General features: G+C 38.8%; 1 protein-coding gene and 1 pseudogene across 1 annotated transcript in view; both read right to left on the bottom strand.

Annotated features, from left to right (window-relative positions):
- Cftr (cystic fibrosis transmembrane conductance regulator) overlaps positions 1-23757 on the bottom strand; it is a 152084-nt gene that overhangs the window by 9291 nt on the left and 119036 nt on the right. Inside the window, exons 22-23 of the mRNA NM_021050.2 lie at positions 13546-13797; positions 7493-7648 (exon numbers count right to left, since the gene is read on the bottom strand). Of these exons, the coding sequence (NP_066388.1) occupies positions 7493-7648; positions 13546-13797 (408 nt within the window). The remainder of the gene's footprint in view (positions 1-7492; positions 7649-13545; positions 13798-23757) is intronic.
- Positions 18282-19210, bottom strand: Gm15595 (predicted gene 15595; annotated as a pseudogene).

Here is a 23757-nt window from a genome sequence, read left to right as displayed (position 1 = left end):
ACACACACTGGTAGATGTGTAAAACTGCCTATCATCTATGGTACCCATTAGCTAGTCATACTTTTCTACATTTGCTTTACATCATTTTAAAGAAAAATAGGGCAACATTTAAAACTCTTTTTGGATTTTTTTTATTTCAATGCCCTTGAGATAAGGAAATTGAGGCCACTGTGCTCTGGGAAGAATTGAGACTCTTCTTCTACTAACATCCCTTTACACATCTTCTTACTTCTATGAACAAAGAGAAGCTGAAAGGACAACTCAGAAACCCATGTGATCATAGATCAACCGTTTGTTCAGGGGCATGTGTGCTAGGGAAGAGGCAGATGCTCTGGTGTGCAAATAGCACTGTATGACCATTGTCAAGATGCTCCACTTGCAGTAACACTTCCACTTAGGTGGACCATGTGCTTAAGAGAAAACCACTGTCTTAAGAGATCTCAGGTAATAATATTTTAAAAATAATATTTAGTACTCTTTATATATACAAGACTGGCAAAAAATTTTTGATGTCAATGTCTAAAATAATTTTCTTTCCTCTTATTGTTTTGGTTGCATCTCTGTAACTTTGAAAGAGTTATATATTTAGTTGAAATATACAATAGAAATATTTACTTGGGACAAACAGAATAATTTCATTATCCCGGAAGAATGAAAGGAATGGACAAGATGTTTTATCTTTAAAACAGACAGTTGCTCATAGGAACCCAGTCTCTTTCATCCCCATGCTTTGTAAAGCAGAGAAATGCCACCCTACTTTTGTCCTTTCTGCATCTCCATCTCAGTGCACATCAGGAACTGAGAGTCACTCATAATTCATCTTATTCCTCAGCTTATCTTAAAAATGAGTCATTGGTCATTTATATTATCCTCAAACTATATGTCAAATCAATTTCTTTCTCAATTTCTGTTCCCACTGAACATGCCAAACTATCACTAGTCCTTTTTGTGTCACTGCAGGAGCTTCCTAAATTGATCTTCTTCTTTATACTTTTGCTTCTCTTACAATATACCCAAGTAATTCATGAAAAATGTCAATGACTTTCCCCTTCACTAAGGGTACAATATCCTTACGATGGTCCCAAGATCTCAGGGCTCCTTTCCACTCCATTCTATTCTAAGCACACACTTTCTTAGCTTAGTCACCTAAGTTTTCTTCTCAGCTGGAAATCTTATCCTCCCTGATCTTCACACAACAATCTATATCCTTCAGGTTTCAAATCAAGCTTCATTTCCTAGGGGCACTGTTCCTTATCCTCAGACCAAACAAGCTCCCCAATTATTTCTTATACTTTCATTCCTTAAATAACACCAAGTTTAGTTGGTGGGGATGTGGCTCAGTTGGCAAAAAATGCTTACTTAATTTGCAAGAGGCCTTGGGTCTTATCCCAGAAGCATATAAACTTGGCACTGTAGTATGTGCCCTTAATTCCAACACACAGGAAATAGAAAAAAGAGGATTAGAGTTTCAGAGTTATTCTTTGTTACATATGAAGATGGAGCCCAATCTCGGTAGTGTGTATCAAAGAAAATTACTAAGTCCGTGGATATCTATGAGTGTCGAAGGCCATGTCTTTACTTTCTTTTTTAGATGCAAATTTTGAATAAGCTCAGCAAAAGTCCCAAATGAGTGAGCAGACGTGAAGAAGTAAAAGTAGAAAATAATAACAATCAGAGTAAATGCTGTTTTTCCTCAGATTTGAAAGTTAACTTCTATAAGGCTATTTTTCTGGCTAATAAAGTTCTCTCTCTCATCCTTCCCTCCCCTCCTCCTCTTTTTCTCTCCTCCCTCCCCCTCTCCGTGTGTGTGTGTGTGTGTGTGTGTGAGAGACAGAGAGACAGAGAGAGACAGAGACAGAGAGAGATCTCTAAATGTGACCCAAATGCTCACAGCTATCACAGTTCTTTAAGTGTAACACTAACAACCCAATACACCTGTGAAGATTCCTACGGGTGCTTCAGAAATTATTTAACTTTTAGTCATAAAATCTATAATGTATACTAGTTTACTAAATTTATGATGTTTTAACTAATTTATTTTAAGCAGATACACATTCAAAATTATGAAGGAAAGAAGCTGTCAGGAATCTAGAAGCTGTAGGTGTGGTAGATTTATCACAACTCAGAAATCTTGCAGGCTTTCCTTCATAATTTCATGTCTGGTAAAAGGTAATGGACAACATATCCAATTTTAAAGAAAAATCAACTAAAGAAACCGGTTCAGCTAGAATTCAATTGTATACCATCAATCAGACATTCCATTCCTTTAATTCAAAGAGAATCTGGCAGTCCCTTGCCTTCACGGTGCCAGCAGAGGTCTTACTTGTTTCCTAAGCTGTTTAATCATCCTCAAACTCCTCTGTCTAACCTAAAGGTCTTTGGAGGTCAACCTAAACCCTCTCTCTCTGGTTTACATATTCAAAATGAAGGCCCTGAGAAGTGGAATGATTTGGCCAGCATGGCACTCTCAGATCTGCTGTGCACCAATTAAAAAATGCACCTGAAGCTGTCACATCCCAGGGATCCCCTGTCGCCCTTAAAAGAAACTACTCACTAATAAGTCAGTTAGGGCAAGCAAATATTTGATATTTATTTAATGTCATGTATGCTATAATGAGCAGTTCTTGAGACTCTAAGCAGAACAAAGAGATCATCATTGTTCCCCACATGTCCCATCTCCTCCCTGCAGCTGCTGCCTCCACTCCTCAACTCTGTGGAAGTGGCTAAGCCTACATGGACTTCCCACAGCTGACCATATATCGTTGCAACAGCTAATATGCTTTATAGTACTAGATGTCAAATGAAAAAAAAGTAATCCAGCTTATGTGGTGATTGCACTTAATATAAAATAGATTAATAGGAGAAATGACTACCCCTGCTTATGTATGTATGTGTACATCATGAATAGTTCCCTTGAAATGTGGCCCAACTATAAAATTATGAATGACATATTTCTACTAAGAACTATTAACAGTTTGTAACAAATATAGATTGCTATACTACCAGTGTATATGCTATTGATTTAAATATAAAAGACTGCATACAGGATAGTTAAAGTTTAGTTTTCTAGAAATCCAGAGTGCTTCATTACAGGTTGTTTTTTCTTTGTTGTTTTTTTTTTTTTTTGAGACAAGGTTTCTATGTGCAGCCCTGGCTGTCCTAGAACTCACTCTGTAAACCAGGCTGGCCTCGAATTCAGAGATCTGACTGCCTCTGCCGAGGCATGCGCTGCCACTGCCCAGCTTCCTAACAGTTTTTATACTACAAAGTTTTAGTATAAACATTTCCAAAGATACATAAAAATGTTTTCTAACCAAAGCATATAATCAAAGGTTTCAAAGTTTAGTCTCTGAAATAGCTAAATTGTGTTATACTAATTTGAAAATTGGACATGACAGTTATTTTTCTGCCCTCCCTTGAATTCTACACTCTGTCCAACTGTCTACCTCAGTAAGTTCTAATTAACCACATCACAGTATAATCATTTGCTAGTTCATCATGTATATAGCAATGTGCCACCAAACGTTCTCCATTCCCTTCCTCAGCCCAGGAGAATTAGCCCCTTCCTACTGGACCATGCCATGACGTCTAATACCCTCTAAGCTGTGGTTCCCTCTGACCCTTCTCCCTTTCCCTTCACACTGACCTATCCTTTTGATTGTTCACAGTCTTCCTGCCTAGAACTCCATGTACCCAATCATTCTAAACCTATAAACTTTATGACACTCTATGGCATGTATTCATTACAACTTTCTTTGTGAAATTGTGCAAGCTCATTTATTCATACTTATTCATACTTATTCATAGAACATACCCCCAGTCCAGTAGAAAGACAGAGGAGACATGACTCCCCACCCCCACTGAATTAAAAATAATAACTACCATAACAGAGGATAATTATCAAGCCATGTGGGAAGTAAAAGTTTAAGTATTTCTCGTTCAATTTCCCCCAAAGTACAAATAATTGTTATTATTACTATACTCATTTTACAAACAAGGAAACTATGACAGAGAAATTATATAGCTGTCCTAAGATTATACAGATTAGGGTCCAAATGCTGAAAGAACCACACATGTGAGAGACAGCAACATTTAATGATTCAGCATAGAACACTGTCTTTTGAATTCTTCTCATCCAAGGTGTTATGTTAGATGTCTTACAACGGAGAAAACTCAGAAGAAAAGTATTTTACTATGTATTTCTATCCTTCTTTTTATAACTCTGCTTCCATTTTCTGGTCACTCTGTTTAAATCTTGCATAATTAAGGGAGATATGTGGATAATTTGAAAATGAGACATATTAGAACTACACGCAGAAATACATAAGCAAGGTTTGAGATCCCATCTGGGTTTGGGCAGTCAAGCAAAGTATTTGTGTTAAAAAAATACCCCCAAAACAAACAAAGAAAGAAAACCCCTCAATTCATAATGTCTAACCAGTAAACAGTTACATGTTTTCTGCAATCAGAGAGAAAACAAGAAAAGAAGGGAGACAAAACAGCAGGACAGGAAAGACACAGATGTACTGGCAGGAGTGACAGCTAGCTTAATCTGGACAGTTCTCTCTGCCTATATACTCCCTTGTTAGCCCACAGCTTACAGGCAGCTATGGTTTCATTACTAACTCTCAGCCACTCACTTTGGCTTTACTGTTTCTGTTTTTAATTTCTGTCACACGACTATGAACATCGTTTTGAGTTTCTCATTAGAAGTTTACAGGTTGGACTGGAACTTCTCTGGCATATTAATGGCAAGTAGTATCTCTACATTTGATATAAATAAAATGACTGTGATATTATAATTGTAAGCACAAGATGTAATTATTTTATATAGTGAATTTTAAGCTGTCACCACCAATTTCACTGTTTATATCTATACATGCTGTCTGATCTCTTTCAAAACAAAAGATGCCTCACCTCTGTCTGTGGTGAGAATGATGGGTGGATGGTGAGTATTTTCAATTCATTAAGAAAAGGAGCCAGTGAGATGGCTCAGTGGATAACTCACGCTTGCCACACAGCCCTGATGACCTGAATCCAGTGTCTAAATGCCATGCTGGAAGGGGAGAACTTGTTCCTGAAAGTTGTGTGCTGACCTCTCCAAGTGAGCCATGACGTGATGAATACCCCACCCATTCTCCCCTCCTCTCAGACACATACCACATACAATAGTAATCAACAAAAGGAAAAACTTCTAGTCCTTTACTCAGAAGAACTTACAGCCTTCCAAAATTGTAACTGAAGCTTTAAAATAGTTGCTTTTTATTAATTATCTGCCTAGCCAGGCGCAGCATTAGTGGGTGCTTTCTTCTTGGTGCTCTAATTGCCAAAGTAAATCAGATGCCATCTATCGGCTTCACTGCCTGCTCTGCTTGACTCAGAACAAATGAAAGAGGCTCTGTTTTGGAATGCACATGATAGTCTGAATTCTGGGCTGCACGTATTCTGAGATTGCTATGTAGTTACTAAACTATAAAAGGAGGGAAAAAATTGTTAAGAACCGTCCAAACCAACAGGACCTTTTGTGACTGCCCAGCAAATGCTTTTGGATCTCTGTATAAGAGGGTACTTTTCAAAATACCTGTTTCATGTATCTGAGAACCAGTGGCCAGTGAACCTTTAACATTACACTAGCTCAGTGTGGGACCTTCTGAAGTACATCCTTGTTAAAGGAGACAGAGGAGAAAAGAAAAGATGAAAAAGCAGACCAAACTAGTTAGTTTTCTGTGGATATTCACTTTTCTCCTTCTTTTATCTTTCTAAGGAAAGGAGAAGCATGCTGCAATCCTCACGTTCCAAGAAAAGATAGGAAAAGCAAAGTAACCCGTAGTTTAGACATCAAGCATATAAGGACTTGGTTTGCTCTCTCTCTCTCTCTCTCTCTCTCTCTCTCTCTCTCTCTCTCTCTCTCTCTCTCTCTCCTTCCTTCCTTAGGTTTCACATGACATTCAAAAATTGTCACTGAGACATGTTAACCATGCTGGCTGATGTTCCAGAGACCCTTCAGTATTTCTGAAGGATGCCCTGAACACACTTTTTTTTTTCCTTTTTTCTTTTTTTTTTTTTTAAATGTAAGCCTTGAATCCATAAAAGAGCAGACATGAATTGAGTCAAGTCTGAAGAGTCATTTAGGCAGAAAGGCAGGGGAGATTTTCCAGCTCTGGCCCACTGCAGTGTACTCTGTGCCTGGCATAAGTAAGCTCCTAAGCAGAGCTAGTGAGGAAGACGGAGCCCTTCTATTGTGTAGCAGCTACGATGATGAGCAAGAGGATAGAAGTTTTAGAGGTTGACGCTTCTTGTAGGCCAATGTGTTCGAACAAGAGCAACCAAGGCAAAGCCTACCCTGCTTTAGTTCAACTGGCAGCACAGGACCTGGGCAAGTCCAACAGCAGTGCTTCTCAGACAACCACACCCTTCCACTGGCCTTAGCATTTTTACTCGACTAGTGCTCTCACCTCAGGAACCTTGTACTCCTAGCGTTTCTTTTTCTTTAGGCCATCTGACAATCCCTTTTGTGTTTTTGAACACACAGTGTTTCCACAACTTCAGCCAAGATGAAGCATTTGAAAAAAATGGCACACCATAGAAACAAATTGAAAGCATCAGTTTGGTGGTTACAGTATCTATTGTCTCACCACTTGAAAGGAGCAAATGTTCTGTGAAGATCATTTATCAAGAAGTACAAGCATTTTCTTGGTCTAGCTTTGTAGTTGGTCTACCTGGTGATAGTCCCGGAATGTTAATTTTGTGTTAAAAATACAGAAGTGCTTCAAAGAGCCATCTTAGTGGGTTGGATTTAGTGTCTAGTAGCACAAAAGGAGGAAAAGTCTCAGAGAAAAGGGCCAACAGCAGCAGAAATACTGCAATTCTTCTGGCTTCAGCATCTCTTGGTTCACATTTGGGTCATGTTGCCCGCAACCATTGCCGTTTCTCCTCTACACAAGAAATCAGCATGTGCAGTAACACAGACAGAATAGCACTAAATGGCGATGTTCGAGATGCTGTACTGCCTGAATCAAACACTGCCCTTTATAAGAATCTAGATTGACCTGACATACTTCTTCCTACTCAGACTCCAAAGGGAAAACATCACTGCACTTCAACTTTCAATTCCACTATGTCCTGCTTCCGAGAGCTTATGATCTCAGAAGCATCTTCCACATCTTGCAAAGCATTTATCTACAGGCTGCTATCACTCCCTCGGAGATCAAGTACTTAAGCAAGACTAGGAAGCCTGCACAAGGAACTACCCAGGCTGCTGTTACAGATTGTGCTTTGGGAGAACACTATCAAAACACTTTAAGAAATATACACCACGCAGAATTCCAGACATTGGGAGGTACTCTCATTCCATATGCTACAGTTCTCTTGCACAGTAGACGAGATGGTAGGACCCACCAAATATATTTTGCAGAGTGATATGAATTTCTTAAGTATGTCAAATAATGATAAAAATGTTAATTCGTATTGCTTTTTACATTTTTGTGCTCACCTGTGTTATCACTCCGAAAGCTTTCCTCCATTCTTGTAAGGTCACTGAATTCCATGAGACACCATCAATCTCTATATCACCTTTAATGTTCAACATTCGTAAAAATGCTGAAAGCAAAGTACTTTTTCCTGATCCAGTTCTTCCTAAGAGCCCCACCTAGAAGGAGAAAGTGATGGCATTACTCTTGCACCAAGGATAGCACCTATTATCCAATCAGCACTGCTCCTTGGACAGAAAGCAGTGGAATGGGTTCTCTTCTCATGGAGCCACGTAAGCCTGTTTACACACTCCGAATTCTCATCACTATCTGGAACTGATCTGGAACTCATCATAATCTGCAACTGAAATCAGAAACTGGCCATACAGAACTGTATTCCTGATGTGGGCTTCATTGACCACTGACTTTTACTAATGAGAAAAAGGGAGAAAGTGTCCATTTAAAGTCAAGGAAGAGTAAAAACAGTCTATCTTGATGCACGTCAGCTCAAACCAGAAGCAGGGACCTGCTGCCCGATGTACTTTTGAATATGGATACAAACTTGAAGTTTACTCAAAATAGGCCTAACACTACTTACTGTCCCTGGACTAAACTTATTTCCTCATTGGTGGAGCATGTACAGTTGTCTAGCATGTACAAGGTCCAGGGATTGGGCCCCGGCATTGAAGAGGCAGATGGATTCTGCCCTTAAGGAATGAGCAGTGTCAAGTTCAGGCCTGATGATAAGATACAGGCATGTTCAGTAAAGTATACATTCTCACAGAATTCAGGTTGAGTCGAGAGCCAAGATCACTCAGCTTCTCAGCAATGTTTGAATCAAATGCTAACTAACATATGACTCTTCTGGCAAGAAGGAAACTCTAAGAAGCAAAAAGGATATTAAACTGTTCTCATTATGCAAAGACCACAGCTGCAAGAGCACAGCATCAGATTAAGGCTACTTCCCATTACAGAGATCAGTTGTCCAGGTAGCCCTCAAAGCTCACATTCTTTGTTATGATATAAGCTCAGTTCCTTGCAATGACTAACTGATCACAGAATAAGCTGCAGTATATATGCAACACTTAAATTTGTTTCATGCTGTTCACACTGCCCCTTTATTTCCTATTGTTTGACCTCTTTAAGGAGAAAATGGTCTTTTTGAAAAGTGTTCTTTACATATATGTGGTTGGTGAAAAACCATCTGTTTTTAATGAACTGCAAATCAGTACTTTAAATAAATTAAAAAATGAATTTCTAAATATTTACAGACTCTATACTTATTTCATTGTAGACTAGTAATAACTTATAAACTCCAATGGTGGCATGGGCCACAACCAATGGAAATAATAATAATTTACTGAGTAAATTACTTGGCAATAATGTAGGCCTTTGTGATAAGCTGGTAAAGGACAGTGACAAGAATAATTGCCTTCCTAACCCTCAAAAGAGCTCTACAAGGTAATTTATATAAATCATTGTTGTTGGGAAAATAAACAAATGTTATGAAGAAGAATTTTGTAATGATTTATTTTCTCCTTCTTGTAGCTTTGTATTTACATAAAGAATATAAATTCAACAAAGGTTGCATAGTTTATCCGTTTTGATTGTTTTTTCAGTTTCTCCATCTGGAATAATGGTGTACTTAAATAATAAATACTTGGATTAGCTGATAGTCAGATTGGAGGGTGAAAGGATGGGAAAGTGAGATGGCTGGAAGAATGGAGGAATAAAAGGACCCATGTGTACTTGGCTTTAAAAAGGTACTCAAGAAATATTGAGGTGGACTGAAAGACAGTCAGATAGGAGAGCAAATGAATGAGCATACATATTATTGTACCTTATAAATAAATAATACAATAATTTTGTTCAATGACTAGATAAAGCATTAATTTTAAAATCTGGAGGAATTTCACACTGCATGCTCCCATCTCTGTGCTAGACCATGCCATACAAATACACATTCACCATGTTAGGATTTTTCCAATACTGCAATGTTAAATAAGTTAAATAAGAAATCAGAATCGGTCAGTGCAGGTGATGTACAGGAGGAAAAAAGAAAGTGACAGTGGACCGATGGAAGAGTGCTAAGTTCATTACAGGATAGTTGGCAGAAAGGACCTTGAATGGACCTAGTAGGGGTAAATGAGTTCACTGCATTTCCTCCAGAAGGAAATACATTTTCAGAAAACTCAGTTCTTATGCTGGCATAATACTGGCCTGAGAGGCAATGAATAAATACTTTCTTTAGCTTGAAACCCTTTGTCTATTGCTCTAGTTTCCTCACATCAAAGTGCTGGCATGTATTAAGTCTGACCAGTTTTTCAACAGCAAGGAACTTAATTGATTTGTACCCTAACAAGGTTGTCTGGTTGAGTAATTGTCACATACTAATTATCTTCTTATTTCTAAGAGTACTTCCTGCAAACAAGCTTTAAAGATGTGTCCTAAGTATGAGTCAACGTTTTTATTAACCTCAATGCACCTCAGCTCTGCAAAATTTAGATCAACATAAATCAGACTACAATCTGGAGAGCTATTCAGTGCCAAACTAGGTAGGAGCAGGAATTCCATTGTGTCAAGAGTAGCGCAGTTGGGGCACAGTCCCTTTAAAGCACCTTCTCTGCACTTTAATGGCAGAGGGAAGTGCACTATAATTATCTTGTTTCCTTGTGGTCCCCAGAAACCAAGACAGACAATCAAATGAAACATCAGATTCATGGGTGATTATAACTGAGCCTCTCATATGTCGACACATCTGTTTATTGTTAATAAGACACATGGGCCACTCAGATTGTTAAATGAGTCAGCAGCCTCACGCCAGATTCTATAAAGGCAGAATGGGGTGCACTTTTAACAAATCCAGCACCTATTTAGATGTCTTCATTTGTAGAGAACATTGCTATTCTTTTTGGGTTGTGTTGTTGTTTGTTTTTGTTTTTTAAAGACAGGGTCTTTTGTGTAGCCTTGGTTGTTCTGGAACTTACTCTGTGAACCAGGCTGGCCTTGAATTCACAGGAATCTCAAGTGCTGGGATTAAAGGTATGTGCTACCACTAACTGAAAAGTCACTCCATCTTAAGTAAAAAGGTAAGCAACACATTTTCTGTCAGAAAGGTAAAACCATAGAACGAATGACTCTGCCCCTAGAGCCAGAGAGAAAGGCAAGCAGATACAGTCACAGAGACCAGCAGAAACCAGCAAGCAGACAGCTGGAGGGAGCAAGTACAAGCACTACACTGAGAAGATGACCTGGGCTCATTGTGGACCATGGAGAGGGAAACAATTCCTGTCAGCCTCCAGTGACCTCACAGGAAGACTAGAGGAAGTTTCCCTAGCTTTCAAGGACCCCACAAGACAGTGATCATTCTGTTAGGCCAGAGCACGGTCTCCCATTTAAGGCCCATCTTGAGTGAGACTATTTTATCATTTGTAACTTAGAGATTTTTTTTCCAAAAGCCCAGACTAACTGACTTTAGGAAACAGTAATATTTAGTGCTAACTCACTCTAACCAGTCTGTACTACCTAAAGTAACTAAGCTGGTGCCATTTAAAAGCTCACAGCCGAAAATGTAATTTCTCTAACATAACTATGCAGCTACAGAACTCTACAGTCCAACACAGCATAGCCAGTCTATTACTAACAGCCTATTATCACGGTCCCTTTCCCAAGCACGTCATCTATGTTCCCTCTCAAGAAAAAACAATGAGACATGTTGAAAGGGAAAAGAGGAAATAATAAGCAATACTAGGATAGAACAAAGCCAGATGTGACAATGACACTCTAATTCATACGTTGGGAATGCAAAACAACTATGACTAATGTGATAAGGATTTCATCATGAAAAAATTGGCATATAGTAACAGATGGATCCTTAGTAAACAGAAAGGCGTCATTCTAAAGCAAAATCAAAAGACTTCTACAAGTATAGCAAAAAAAAAAAAATCAAGCAGGTAAGCAAACAAACAAAAACCATGTACAACAAAGATGGAGGATGCCTTGAGGAGTTCAACAATAGTTTAGACATGTGTGAGGAAAGAACCCTGAGCTTGAGGATATGTTACTAAAAGCAGCCAACACCAACATGCCTCTGCACAACAAACAACCCCCTCCCCCAGCATATCCAAGAATCATGGCACAATTAGGAAAGGTGTAACTTGTATATAATGTAGATACCAGAAAGAGAAAGAAGACAGAAATGAAGAAGAAAGAAAAAGAGAAGAAAAGGATGCTGAGAAAGATAGAGGGGGATATTTCAAATAATAGTTACTAAGAGGGTTCCCTCAAAAATTAGTGTCATATACTCAATCCATACACAGAGAAAAATAACCAGAATGTTGCTTAAAGCTAAAAACCCATACCACAGCATATCATCTTAAAAGTACAAAAAATTTTTTAAAGAAATCCTCTTGAAGAAAGCCCAGTAAAAAATATATTATTTATTAAATATTGAGGGCCAGGCAGTCGTGGCACACACCTTTCTTTCTTTCTTTTTTTTTTAAGCTCTTTACACCATTTTAAATCAGCTATTTGATTATCTAAAGTCTAATTTCCTGAGTTCTTTATATATATTGACTATTAGCCTTCTATCATGTAGGATTGATAAAGATCTTTTCCAAATATGTTGGTTGCCATTTTGTCCTATTGACAGTGTCCCTTGCTTTACAGAATCTTTGCAATTTTATAAGGTCCAATTTGTTGATTCCTGATCTCAGAGCATAAGTTATGGCATTATGTTCAGGAAAATTTCCCCTAAAGTGGCACACACCTTTAATCCCAGCATTTGGGAGGCACAGGCAGGCGGATTTCTGAGTTTGAGGCCAGCCCGATCTACAGAGTGAGTTCCAGGATAGCCAGGGCTACACAGAGAAACCCTGTCTCAAAAAAACAAAACAAAACAATTTGAGATAAGAATGACTTATAACTTTATGGACACCACAAAGTCAGGAAACGAGTAGAAAAGAAGAGGAAAAGCAAAACTCTGCCAAACTAGGATCGTGAACCTTGTGCAGTTATCTTTTAAAACTTATGGCAAAGTAAGAAATTATCAAACCAACACAGAAGCTATGTGCTGTCAATGGGCTTATCTTGAAAGATATGTTAAGAGAACTTACTCAGAGAAAAGACACAACTCAGATCTACAAGGAGTTGCAAACTTGAAGCTAAATGAATAAAGGAAGCATTTTAGAAACTAAAATGCTTTTCTTACTCTTACTGGATCTAACAGGGAAGCTTACTTAAAGTCATTTTAATAACATCTATTTGCACATATTATCTGTGAATACACAAAATGACCCATAGGAAGAATATGACACACATGAGAGAGCAATTGGGACTACAGGGTGCTGATGCCTCTTATGTGATAACATTATTCTTTTAAAATGGACCTGGATTCATTGTGAATATATATTGTGACCTCTAGAGAAACTCATAAAAACCACAAAAGTAGAATCGCTATGTTAGGAAATGAGAAAGTCTTGGAATCATAAATACTAAGGAACAGCAACAGAAAGAAAAGGATTCAAGGTAAAAATAGGGATAAAGAGCAAAAGCAAGGAACAAAAAGCAGAACAAGTTATAATGCCTGAATGTGTGCCTACCACTCTAGATGCTCATGGTCTAAATGCACCACTTGAGAAACATGGACTGACAGAGTGGCCCAAAGAACTAAGATATAACTACCCATTGCCTGCAAGAAAATCACTCAAGTTTAAAGTTTCATCTAAGTTAATTAAGGGATGGATTAATTTATACTGTGCCAATCAACCAATTTGGTGCTACTGTTCATAGTGATGGTTGTATTTTTGGTGTCTGTGTGTATTTAAAGGCATCTGCAGTTGGAAAATCTTACATATTTGCAAGTATAGTCACATTCAAATACAATCACATTTACAATAACCTGTTGTGTAGAGTCTGTAATTCAAATTTCATATGAAACATAAAAACTTTGCACAGTCACACCTTCAACTATGTATAAGGGATACTGATTATATAATTATGTTACAAATGGTTTTTACGAACATATTGCTCTGGTAGTTGGGACCCACTAACAAAGCAAGTAATGCTGAAATCTCACCCTCTGTCCAGGACTTATTGAAAAAGAAATGTTCTCTAATACGGCATTTCCATCATCCATGTATTTCACAGTAAGGTCTTTGACAACCATTTCGCCTCCAGAGGGCCAGATATCACTTTTCTTCACATGCTCATTCTTAATGACTAAAACGTCAGATGATCCTTCTCTAGGTAGTTCTTTAATTATCTGTGTGTACATACTTTCTTCTGTTTGTATATCAATAAACTTAAACACTCTGCTCACAGATCGCATCTGAAATGAAAATAACAGTATGTTTGTTTGTTTGAAAACTCTAGACAGTGGCCATAATTAGTTTGACGTTGCCTAAAAAGATAACCTTTAAATTATGATGCAAGAAAACTGTCACTAGGTTATTTGACAGGGTTTTCAGTGAAGTAACAGGAAATAATTAGATATAATTAAATGTTTAGCCAGCGAAACAACTAAGACACATATAATTGGGTTCTGTAGAGACCTGTTTATTTTTGTGATTGCTTAAATCTCAGTTACGCAGTCCACACACAAATAACCAAAGTATTCTCAAGGGCATAGATGATGTCAAAGAGAACTCTTTTCCCCACTATGACAGTACTACATATTATGTTGTAAGATTGTAGCACTGCAGACAGTACTGCCTCTCCACTTTCTTTAACATCTATAATCCTGTATGTCAACTAAGTTATTTGTAGACACCTGATGCTTAGTCAATTTCTTTTTTTCTCCTTCTTTTTCGTTGGGGGGGGGGGTGTTTTTTCAAAACAGGGTTTTTCTTTTGTGTGTGTGTAGCTCTAGCTTTTCTGGAACTCATTCTGTAGACCAGGCTGCCCTTGAATGTATAGAGATCTGTCTGTCTCTACCTTCTGAGTACTGGAACTGAAGGCATATATCAATTTTTAGTGAATCCACAATGTTTAAGTTATTGCACAGATAGAAAGTGAAAAAGTTTACACTTCTAATAAATATTACTTTGAAATCAATTTGCATCATTAGCAAAAGGTGACTTTATATAAAGGTTATATTCTCAATTCCATGGAATTGTGGAAGAGTGGCTTGTTCTTTCCTCATCTTAGAGTGGAGATATGCTTGGGCCTGGTAGCCATGTGGCAAAATAGACAGGATAATATTCACTGACAGCTAGGTCTATAGTGATGCTCCATACTAGAAGGGAGGAGAGTAGAGTTCGGGACCCTCCTCTGGGACTCCAACCATCAGTCCCCTTCTGTTTCTCTTCCCTTTCAGCTGAAGTGATCTTGGGAGACCCTAAGAGAGGAAGTAGGGCACGTTGGAGCAGCTTCCACAAGGTCATCATCCATGCTAGAGTTGAACATTGTAGTGTGAAAGTGTTTTATGTTCGCTCACAGTCTGTAAGTGATCCGTCATCCATGCTTATTGTACTCTCAATAAACTCATTGTTCACCAAGTTAGACTTGGATGAAATTCTTACTTTTGCCCTTCTTCAGTGTCTGGTTGGGAGTGAAAATACATTTGTTCACCTTTCCTTGGAAAAAGTTAATGCAACAATCTGGTTTATAAATATTCCAATATGACATTTAATAAAGTACATATTTAGTGCACACAGAAATACAGGAACTTGGCAAATTTTCAACAACAAAAGAATGCTGCTTTAATTTTATTTTAATACTCTGATTTTAATAATCTGATTAACTTTGTTGTGATAATTTTAAAATATGATGACAACAGATATTATCTATTTGAACAATTAGTAAATGAATATATGATGGAGTATATATATATATATATATATATATACATATATATGTATATGTAGAGAGAGAGAGAGAGAGATGGGGGATTTTGGTCATTTGAAAAGTAATACACATTTCTTTGACTGAAGCACTGTAGCCTAACTTGATCAGTGATAGTCACCATTAAAGACAAATCCAGAACATTTAACATTCTATGTGCTAGACAGCACATACTTATTGAGTGTTAAAAATAAAAGTTTATAAGTTGTTTCTTACAATATCAATGCTTAAAATGAACCTCAAGTCTAACTATTCTCACCCTGGTGAAAATATCCCTAACCAACACTCGTTATAACAATATGAGCAAAGTGTAGTTCAATTCAATATCTGAGGACGTTTTCTGACAGTCAGATAAAGTAGCAACTACTGAAATGCCATTATGGAATAGACTAGTCACTAACCAATTTCTTGAACCAGGGGGCTGTCAGCATGTTGATTGCCTCTAGAAGGAGGAGTCACCCCCGAACCACAGCATTCTTTCAAGTCTCACAAACAGTCTTTTAAAAGTCAAGACATAGTAACAGTTCAGCATTTTGTAGTCATATGAACAATGACTTTTATGCTTCAAAGGCCAAGTCCCAAAGAGACATACAACTGTAGGTATTCATGTCTTCTAAGAAGTGGTCATTTGAGTTCAGGCTCAGATGTCAGCTTGGGCAAGAAAGCAAGACTGTTGCTTATAAAAATGAAAATCCACTGTCTGGAACACTGAAGACTTAGGAGTTTTAGAAAAAAATTTTGTCATTGATTAACTTAGGATGTCCGAGAACAGTCACCCTCCTCGACTCACGATATGAAGCATGAATATGGGCAAGGTGCAAGAAGGTGTCCTGTCCTGTATCCTAAGAAGCATGGAAGAAACCAAGAAGGTTCTGCAAAAAGAGAAGACAGAACAAGACCAAGTCTCCCAGATGATTCTTGTAGACAAGACAGGAACTTCGGTGAGTCATGGAAAGAGAACTCACAAAGGAGCCTGCGAAAGAGCTCAGCTCCACTACAAAACTAAGAGGGTCTCAATTAGCCAGAGTTCTTCCCTCCGTACAGCAAAAGCAACAATAATAAAAAACTAACTACAGGAAAGTTGAAGTCCTATTCATTGTACGCTTGATTTCCCTGTCAAAATTTCATATCCTCTATAAAAACGGATCTCAGCTTTGTGGAAAGCTCAAGCAATTTGGTAGGTCCTTCTTACAAAAATAGAATTCAAATTGTACATACCAAATTAACTATAGAGGTAATATCAAGTCAGAAAATAAGGAGCCCATCCTTCCCGGAAACAGGACTTGCAGGTAGCAGATTCCTAAATGGAGAAGGATAGAGACAGCCCCTGCCATGCTAGTCATGCTAATGACCCCCTCAGTGCCTGAATGATGATCCAACATATATCTCTCTTGAACCTACCCTTGTCCCTAAAACCTAGTAGTTATAAGTTGGATTGTAAATGTCACTCCAAGATAAAGGCTTGGTTCCAAGATGATGGGGCTTTTAGAGTATAGTAGAAACATTGGGAGGTATGGATAACTACTGAAAGTTGGCCCCTGAGAGTTTGTCCCCAATCCTAAATCCCTAACCCCACTTCCTGGCTGCCATGAGGTAAGCTGCCTTCTCTAACACATATTCCTGTTGCCATGATGTTCTGCCTCAGCAAAGGACTGAAGTCAAGGCAGGTAACCATGGACTGACACTTCGGGGACTGTGTAAGCCCAAAGAAACATTTCATTTCTTCATGGGGTTTACACCAGGTATTTTGTTGCAGTGACAGAAACCAGACTGACTCAAGGGCCTGTGGAAAGGTCGATCCAAGTCAAGACCTGAAGATTATGTCCCCTGGTGATGATCCTACTCACTATTGTAAATGTCCACAGTATTTCTTGTACTCGAAGAACGGAATCTTCAGAACATCTAGTGCTTAACCATACAAAGACATGTAAACCTTTTTCACTAACTAATAAAGCCATTGTTTTCTCTACTATGCAGTGATAATGGCAATGCTGTGAGGATGATAAGGTATGTCTTCAAGACTGGGAATTTATATCTCATTTTCTTAGTCTAAAACTGTATATTGCTAACTGGATTAGTCAGAGGTTATAACATAGAACACTAGTTTTATATAGCCATGGGCTTTTTCACCCATGTGCCAGTACCTGAATAAAAACGGAGAGGCTTAATATTATTAATAAATGCCTAGGCCATAGGCAGGGCTGGTTCCCCAAGTAACTCTGAACTTATTATCCCATTTATTCTTTTTTTTCAATGCATTTTGCTTTAAATCAGTGCTTCAGGTCTCATCCTAACACACCCACCTAAGTTTTAAAGTCATACATTTTAAAGTGCTTGCAATTTTATTTTCCTGCACTGCTGTAACCCCAGCCTGCATGTTGAAGAAATAGTGCAGCTTGATGAACACTTGTCAAATTTCCAGGGCTCCAGGGCTCCAGGGCTCCAGGGCTCCAGGGCTCCAGGGCTCCAGGGCTCCAGGGCTCCAGGGCTCCAGGGCTCCAGGGCTCCAGGGCTCCAGGGCTCCAGGGCTCCAGGGCTACGTGCAATGCTGAACAGTTTCTTTGTGGGATGAGGATACATCCCTCAGAGTACACACACCCACTCATGGCTTCCTGTGGTTTATTGCTGATGATCAGAAATTTTGGGGGAGGTAGAACCTCCCAATGGGTAGATAGATGGAAGTCAAGCTTGAGTTCTTCTCTTTCCTTCAGAGTCTTACTCCCAGAGAACACTGTTGGAGGACAAGGCAGATGAATCAGGCTGTGAGGAAGGCTGTCCATGGGCAGGCAGGAATCAGAAGCCTGGAGTCTGATCACAGGCTGGATGCCCCTCACTGAAGCCTTGAGCACCTTCCTGTCCTCTCTAGATCAAGGTCTTGCAGCAGAGGAGTGAGTGCATGCCCTGACTCTGGAGCCTCCTGGGCAAGTACTGCAGTACTCACTGGAAGACACATTCTTTTCTCTCTGGTGGCACTTCCCAGCCATTCACAAAGGACACATCACAGTTCATAAAGAAAGTCTCGAACGCATCCAGATCAGAGCCTTTCTTGCCAGAAGGTGCCAGGCCTGTAAGTCTGACCCAGCCACATTCCTTGTTGAGTCTGCTGGATCCAGGATCAGAGGCCTGTCGTTTTGGATCTCTCTGCGCAAGTAGTCAGAGATCTCATGTTTAAAATCATAACACCATGTCCAGTAGATTCAAAGACATGGATAGTTAGTGATCAGTTCTAAGACAGTTCAGAAGCACTGGGCTGTATGTAGTCCAGAGCTGTCTTGGAGCCTGCATTCCCAGGCATAGACTGTGAGCAGCTCCAGGGGATACTGTGGGGACAGTGGCTCCCTCAGCTTCTCCTTACACAGTTGATACCAGTGCTTGACCAGACAGAGGAGAGTCCATAGCCTGGGTGCACGATACCTCAGGAAGTTTTGATGGATGTCTGTGAAGCAGATCAAGAATTCATCCTTCTTCTTTAGCGTGATGCACTCATGGATGAGTTGGGTATAGATTTTGTTGTAGCTATTGGAGTCAAAGTTCTTGTAGTTTCTCATTTCATAAGGACATCATAGGCTGGCTGCACATCAAATTCCACTTCCTGCTAGCGCTGGGGGTGGGGGTGGGGCTCAGAGACCTGGAGTTGGGTTGCTCTGAGCTGTGGACCTTAAACTTCTTGCTTCAAATTGTTTTTCTTGCTGCAAATGGCACAGAGTTCTCAAATTTCCTCAATGAACTTTCTCTGCCACTTTAATTGATCCTTAAAGCAGGTGAGAGTGTTAAGAAACACCACCGGGTCAGCCTTGAGCATAGTGTGTTCATCATAGGAGCTGCCCATCACAACCCTGGAGACCCTCAAAGGGTGGGCGGCACCTTGGAAGCATCTCTCCATCAGGAAAGCACATATGACAGGTTATTCTTCCACATACTACAGCAGAGATTACCCCTGCAGAGATTACCCCTATCTGTTTTCATAAAACTTGCAAAACTCACTTAATCCTTTCTTAAAGGATTGTCTACTATATATTTCCACATGGTATGTAAAAACCTTGGTGTCTTAGCGCTAGACAGTCACTCAGCATTGGTAATTATCATTATAGCTGTAGACTGACATACTCCCCAGTCTCAAGCTGCTGTCTGCTGTGCTTAGAAGATTTAGGAAGGAAGGAGTATGGGCAGCCCTACCCAGGAAGGTTAGTCAGCCCCATGGATAGGAAAAATCTCTGTGTGGCTAGAGTTAAATTACAATGAAGTCAGGTAAGGAATTAACACCATGTTCTCATACTTTAAAGGCAAAGGACAAAAGGAGAGCCAGGTGAGCCAGGTGCTAAAACACTGAATCTGTTTTTTATTTATGGACAAGAAAACTTAACATAGCATAGGTTCTTATTCTTTCAAATTGGAATGTAGCCAAGATAAAGTGAAATGTTTGCTTGCGATTCGTGTGCTTGTAATTTCTGGTACATTAATTGTATTAAGAGCCAAAGCCTTCCCCTAAATATATTGAGGAAGAGGTAATCCTTAAAACTGTTATTATCCTTACAGTAATGCCTAAATGTACTAATCTAAGCACCAAGATGACAATGATGATGGCAAGAACAAAATGTAGTTCAATAGCTTCCTTTCAATGTTAATTTATAAAGGAGGCAACTCGGTTATCATGAAAACGACTCTAAATTTTCCTGTTCATCTTTTCTAGCTAATCACAGAAGTCATTACAGCATTTTCAGGAATCCAGAAATGTCTCATAAAAATATTTGCTAATTTTACTTAGTTCTTTAGAAGGCAGAATAACAAAATTATGCTTCAATGAATGACCAAGCACTCCAAAGTCATGGCAATAGTGACATTGTTTCCCATGCCCAAAATGTTCATCAATCCCAGACAAAAATGTCATTATGGGGGAGGATTGAGAGATAGTTCAGTGGTTAAGAGCACAGGCTATTCTTCTAGGGGACTTGGTTTTGGTTCTCAACATTCATAAAGTAGCTAACAACTGTCTATAACTCCAGTTCCAGAGGATCTAACACTGTCTCCTGTCCTCCATGGACATCAGATATACATATGGTGATCAGATGCAGGCAAACCCCCCACACACATAAAGTAATTACAAATCATTAATATCATCTAGCTACAAATCCAGAAACTATAATAGAAGTGCAATAGAGGCACAAGTATTATAGACTAACCAACAATTAGATAATTGGAGTTAAGACCTATTCCATGAGATAGGATACTTGACACATCTAAAGTGGGCAAAAACCTTATTAGGTAGGTCATGGGCTGTAGGGGAAAGCCTACTTCTATTATTCAGCCTAAAGAATATAACAGGAACATGTCTCTTAATGACCTAATGTTGTACCCATAGATTAGTGCCTCACTCAGCCACCATCAGAGAAGCCTTTCCTTACAGCAGAAACTAATGAACAAAACAATCCATGACTGGACAATGTGCAGAGAATGAGAGAACCACTCCTCTCAAAACTGAGAGATTTATAGGAAGGGGAGATAGCAAGTGGTGGTAGATGATTTCAAGGAAATAGTGTCATCCAGATACAACAGGATTGTACACAAGTGAACTCACAGAGACAGTGATAGCATTCACAAGGTTGCCACATGTTCAAAGCAGACAAAACTCTCAGGGCTGAGAAGGGAAAGGGGAATTGGACATGTCTCACCCTTAACTAATAAACTATTTGCAATTGATATTTGCTGGGAAAGAGAAAAATCAATCCTTTCAATGGAGTGTCACTGGTGTATGTACCACAGACCAAACCAGGCCTCTTGCATAGCATTAGTTGGTGAATACAATATATAAGCAGATGGAGTGGAGGAATATGACATAGTGGCCATATTTCTACTCATGCTTAGCCTACAGGGTATAGTTACTAGTAAATGGAAGGACCACTAGCAAACCATGTTTTGTGCTGTCAATGATGCTTACCTAAGTATTCATGTTACATACAGAAAATGAAGCTGACTGACAGAATGCTTTGGAGAAGTTAGAATATTTCAAAATATAGATGCTTAGAGGAAAATACTGAATTCTTGATAGGATATTTTGATTTGTTATTTTAGGTTCATTTATATTTTTTTTACGTATTTTGACTATATTCTTTCCTCTTCCCCCAGTTTCTTCCAGATTCTACTTACTATCTCTCTATCCTCTCAATTTCATATTTTCTCCCTATCTCTCAAACCCAAACCACTCAAAATTCAAATAAACTGAAAATAATAATTGCCAAAGTGAAATGAAACACACACACCACTCATGAACGTCTATGGCTGCTTTGTCATACAAAGGTTGAGTTGAGTTGCTGTCATGAGCCCATAAGCTTACAAAGCTGAAACTATTTTCATTTCAACCTTAATAGAAAAAATTTGCTAATCCTTGTAACGTGACTCACAGACATTCAAAGCAAAAAGGAATCTGCAGGACCACTTAATCCAGTGATTTAAAGGCCTCCATACACATTAGAATCACCTGGGCACATTTCAAAATACAGAAAACAGGCCCTGATACTTGCCCCAGCAGAAGAACTAATTTCCCTGGCCTCTGTGAACCTGAAAAAGCAGCTTTATTCATCTGTAGCCAGACTGAGAGAGCCCATGATCTAATCCATCCTTTCATTGTACATAGGACAAAACCTAAACCAGGAAGATAAAGTGGCAGGACCAAAGCCCTAGTCAATTTTCCAAGTTTATCACACAATTTTGTACACTCCAGCAATTCCTGAGGGGGCTGTTAAATTTCTTGTCTTAATTCAAGGTTCAAAAATATCATTCTATTAGTTACTTTTTCTTTGTTGGCTGTAGTAACATACTGAGTCAGCTGTAGTAACTACAGGCTAGTATTCAATGAATGTCAGCATTCAGGATAGGGTTGGTGTGTGGATTTCCTAAGAACTGAAATAATATCTACATGTAGGTTAAGAGTTTATATTTTTATATGGAAGGGTTCAGCAGAGAGAGAATGTCAAACATGCCAGCAATCTGAAAAATTCCTAACCAAACCATTTAATTTTACAGAGGAGGAAAATAAGGCCTTGGAAATGAGGAAAAATGACTTGTCTAAAGGCACTCAACTTTTTAGTGTCTGAGCCAGAAAGAAATGCAAGGCTCTTTGCGGTTGAATGCATAATGTCTTGAAAAATACACCACAAAGACTTGTAAGAACAACAACAAACCACAATCAAGCTACCATTAAAAGGAGGCAAAAGACAAAGAGGATGAATTAACTCATCCGTCAGATTGGTACAACAGGAACTGCTTTCAATACAAGGACATTTGGTGACGGCAGTCATGAAGGAAGGAGAAATTCTTTTTTGTCCTCCCACATTTCATGTTGCTCATTCTACAATTAGTCACCTGATCCTCAGTGGAACCCAAAATAAACACAGGTGATGAGAGCACAAAGGAGACACAGAGTGACTTTGTGCTGACAGAAAACTCTTCTCAGATTGCACCAACCATGCAAGAACTTTCTGGAACTTCACTAATAGTGATCTAAATGGAAGTCTTATAAGCTCATTGTTCTTAACTTTGCAACTTCCTTCTTTTTACTAGGGACATACAGTTCAGTTCAATAATCTAGTGGAAACAGGGATGCTTATTTGCTGGTCTTCTTGAAAAACGAAGGCAATGGCATTCACATATTAAGACTGCTCACTTTCTGTTCCTTCTGTGGTAGAAAGTTCTGGAAGGATATGAGTTATCAAATGAAGAAATTATGTGTGAGCAACCTCTTAGACACCAGATGGTTTAATACTGCCAAGTTTAAAATATCACCTTTTATACCTTTGTTGGCTCTCATTTATTTATTTGGCCTTTCAGGGAGTATAAACTTTGTATCATTTCGATGGCCACTTAAGATCATATGTGCACTCTGAGGTGATGTACAGGAACTCATATGCTTGCATGTCAAATCTACTAGAAAACAATCTAGCAGAATATTTTATAGATTCATGGAGGTATCAAGATGGTAGCTGGACATGTATAGAGAGGAATAGAGAGATGTACACTAAATATATGAATCTATAATTCATCAAGAGACAACTTTTGAACCATGGGGTTAGATACCAATAGCTATAGAGAATGCATGTGGAAAGAAGAAGTAATACAAATGATGATTTAAAGGATACATGAGATGAAGGCCCAGGAGGTAGCAGAAAAATGAAATAGTATAAGGATTCATCCATGTGAAATAGTGCTCAACAACTTCAGAAGACAAGGACATTGCTTTGTACATGATGTTTATTGTGACTCACATGGGTGATGAATATGGAAGAAACTGTGTAAAGAACAGAAGATATAACAGAGAAAGGCAATCTCTTTAGAAGTTTTGCTGTAAACAGGTCAAATAATTAGGGCAGAAACTGGAGACCAAATGAAAGTATTCACTGGTGAAAAGTCTCATAAAGGGCAGGCAACTACACAGGACTTGCCTCTAGATAGA

The sequence above is a fragment of the Mus musculus genome, chromosome 6 (genome assembly GCF_000001635.26).
Source record: "Mus musculus strain C57BL/6J chromosome 6, GRCm38.p6 C57BL/6J".
Lineage (NCBI taxonomy): Eukaryota > Metazoa > Chordata > Mammalia > Rodentia > Muridae > Mus > Mus musculus.
The sequence above is the reverse complement of the archived record's forward strand: the minus strand, read 5'-3'. Positions and strand labels throughout refer to the sequence as shown.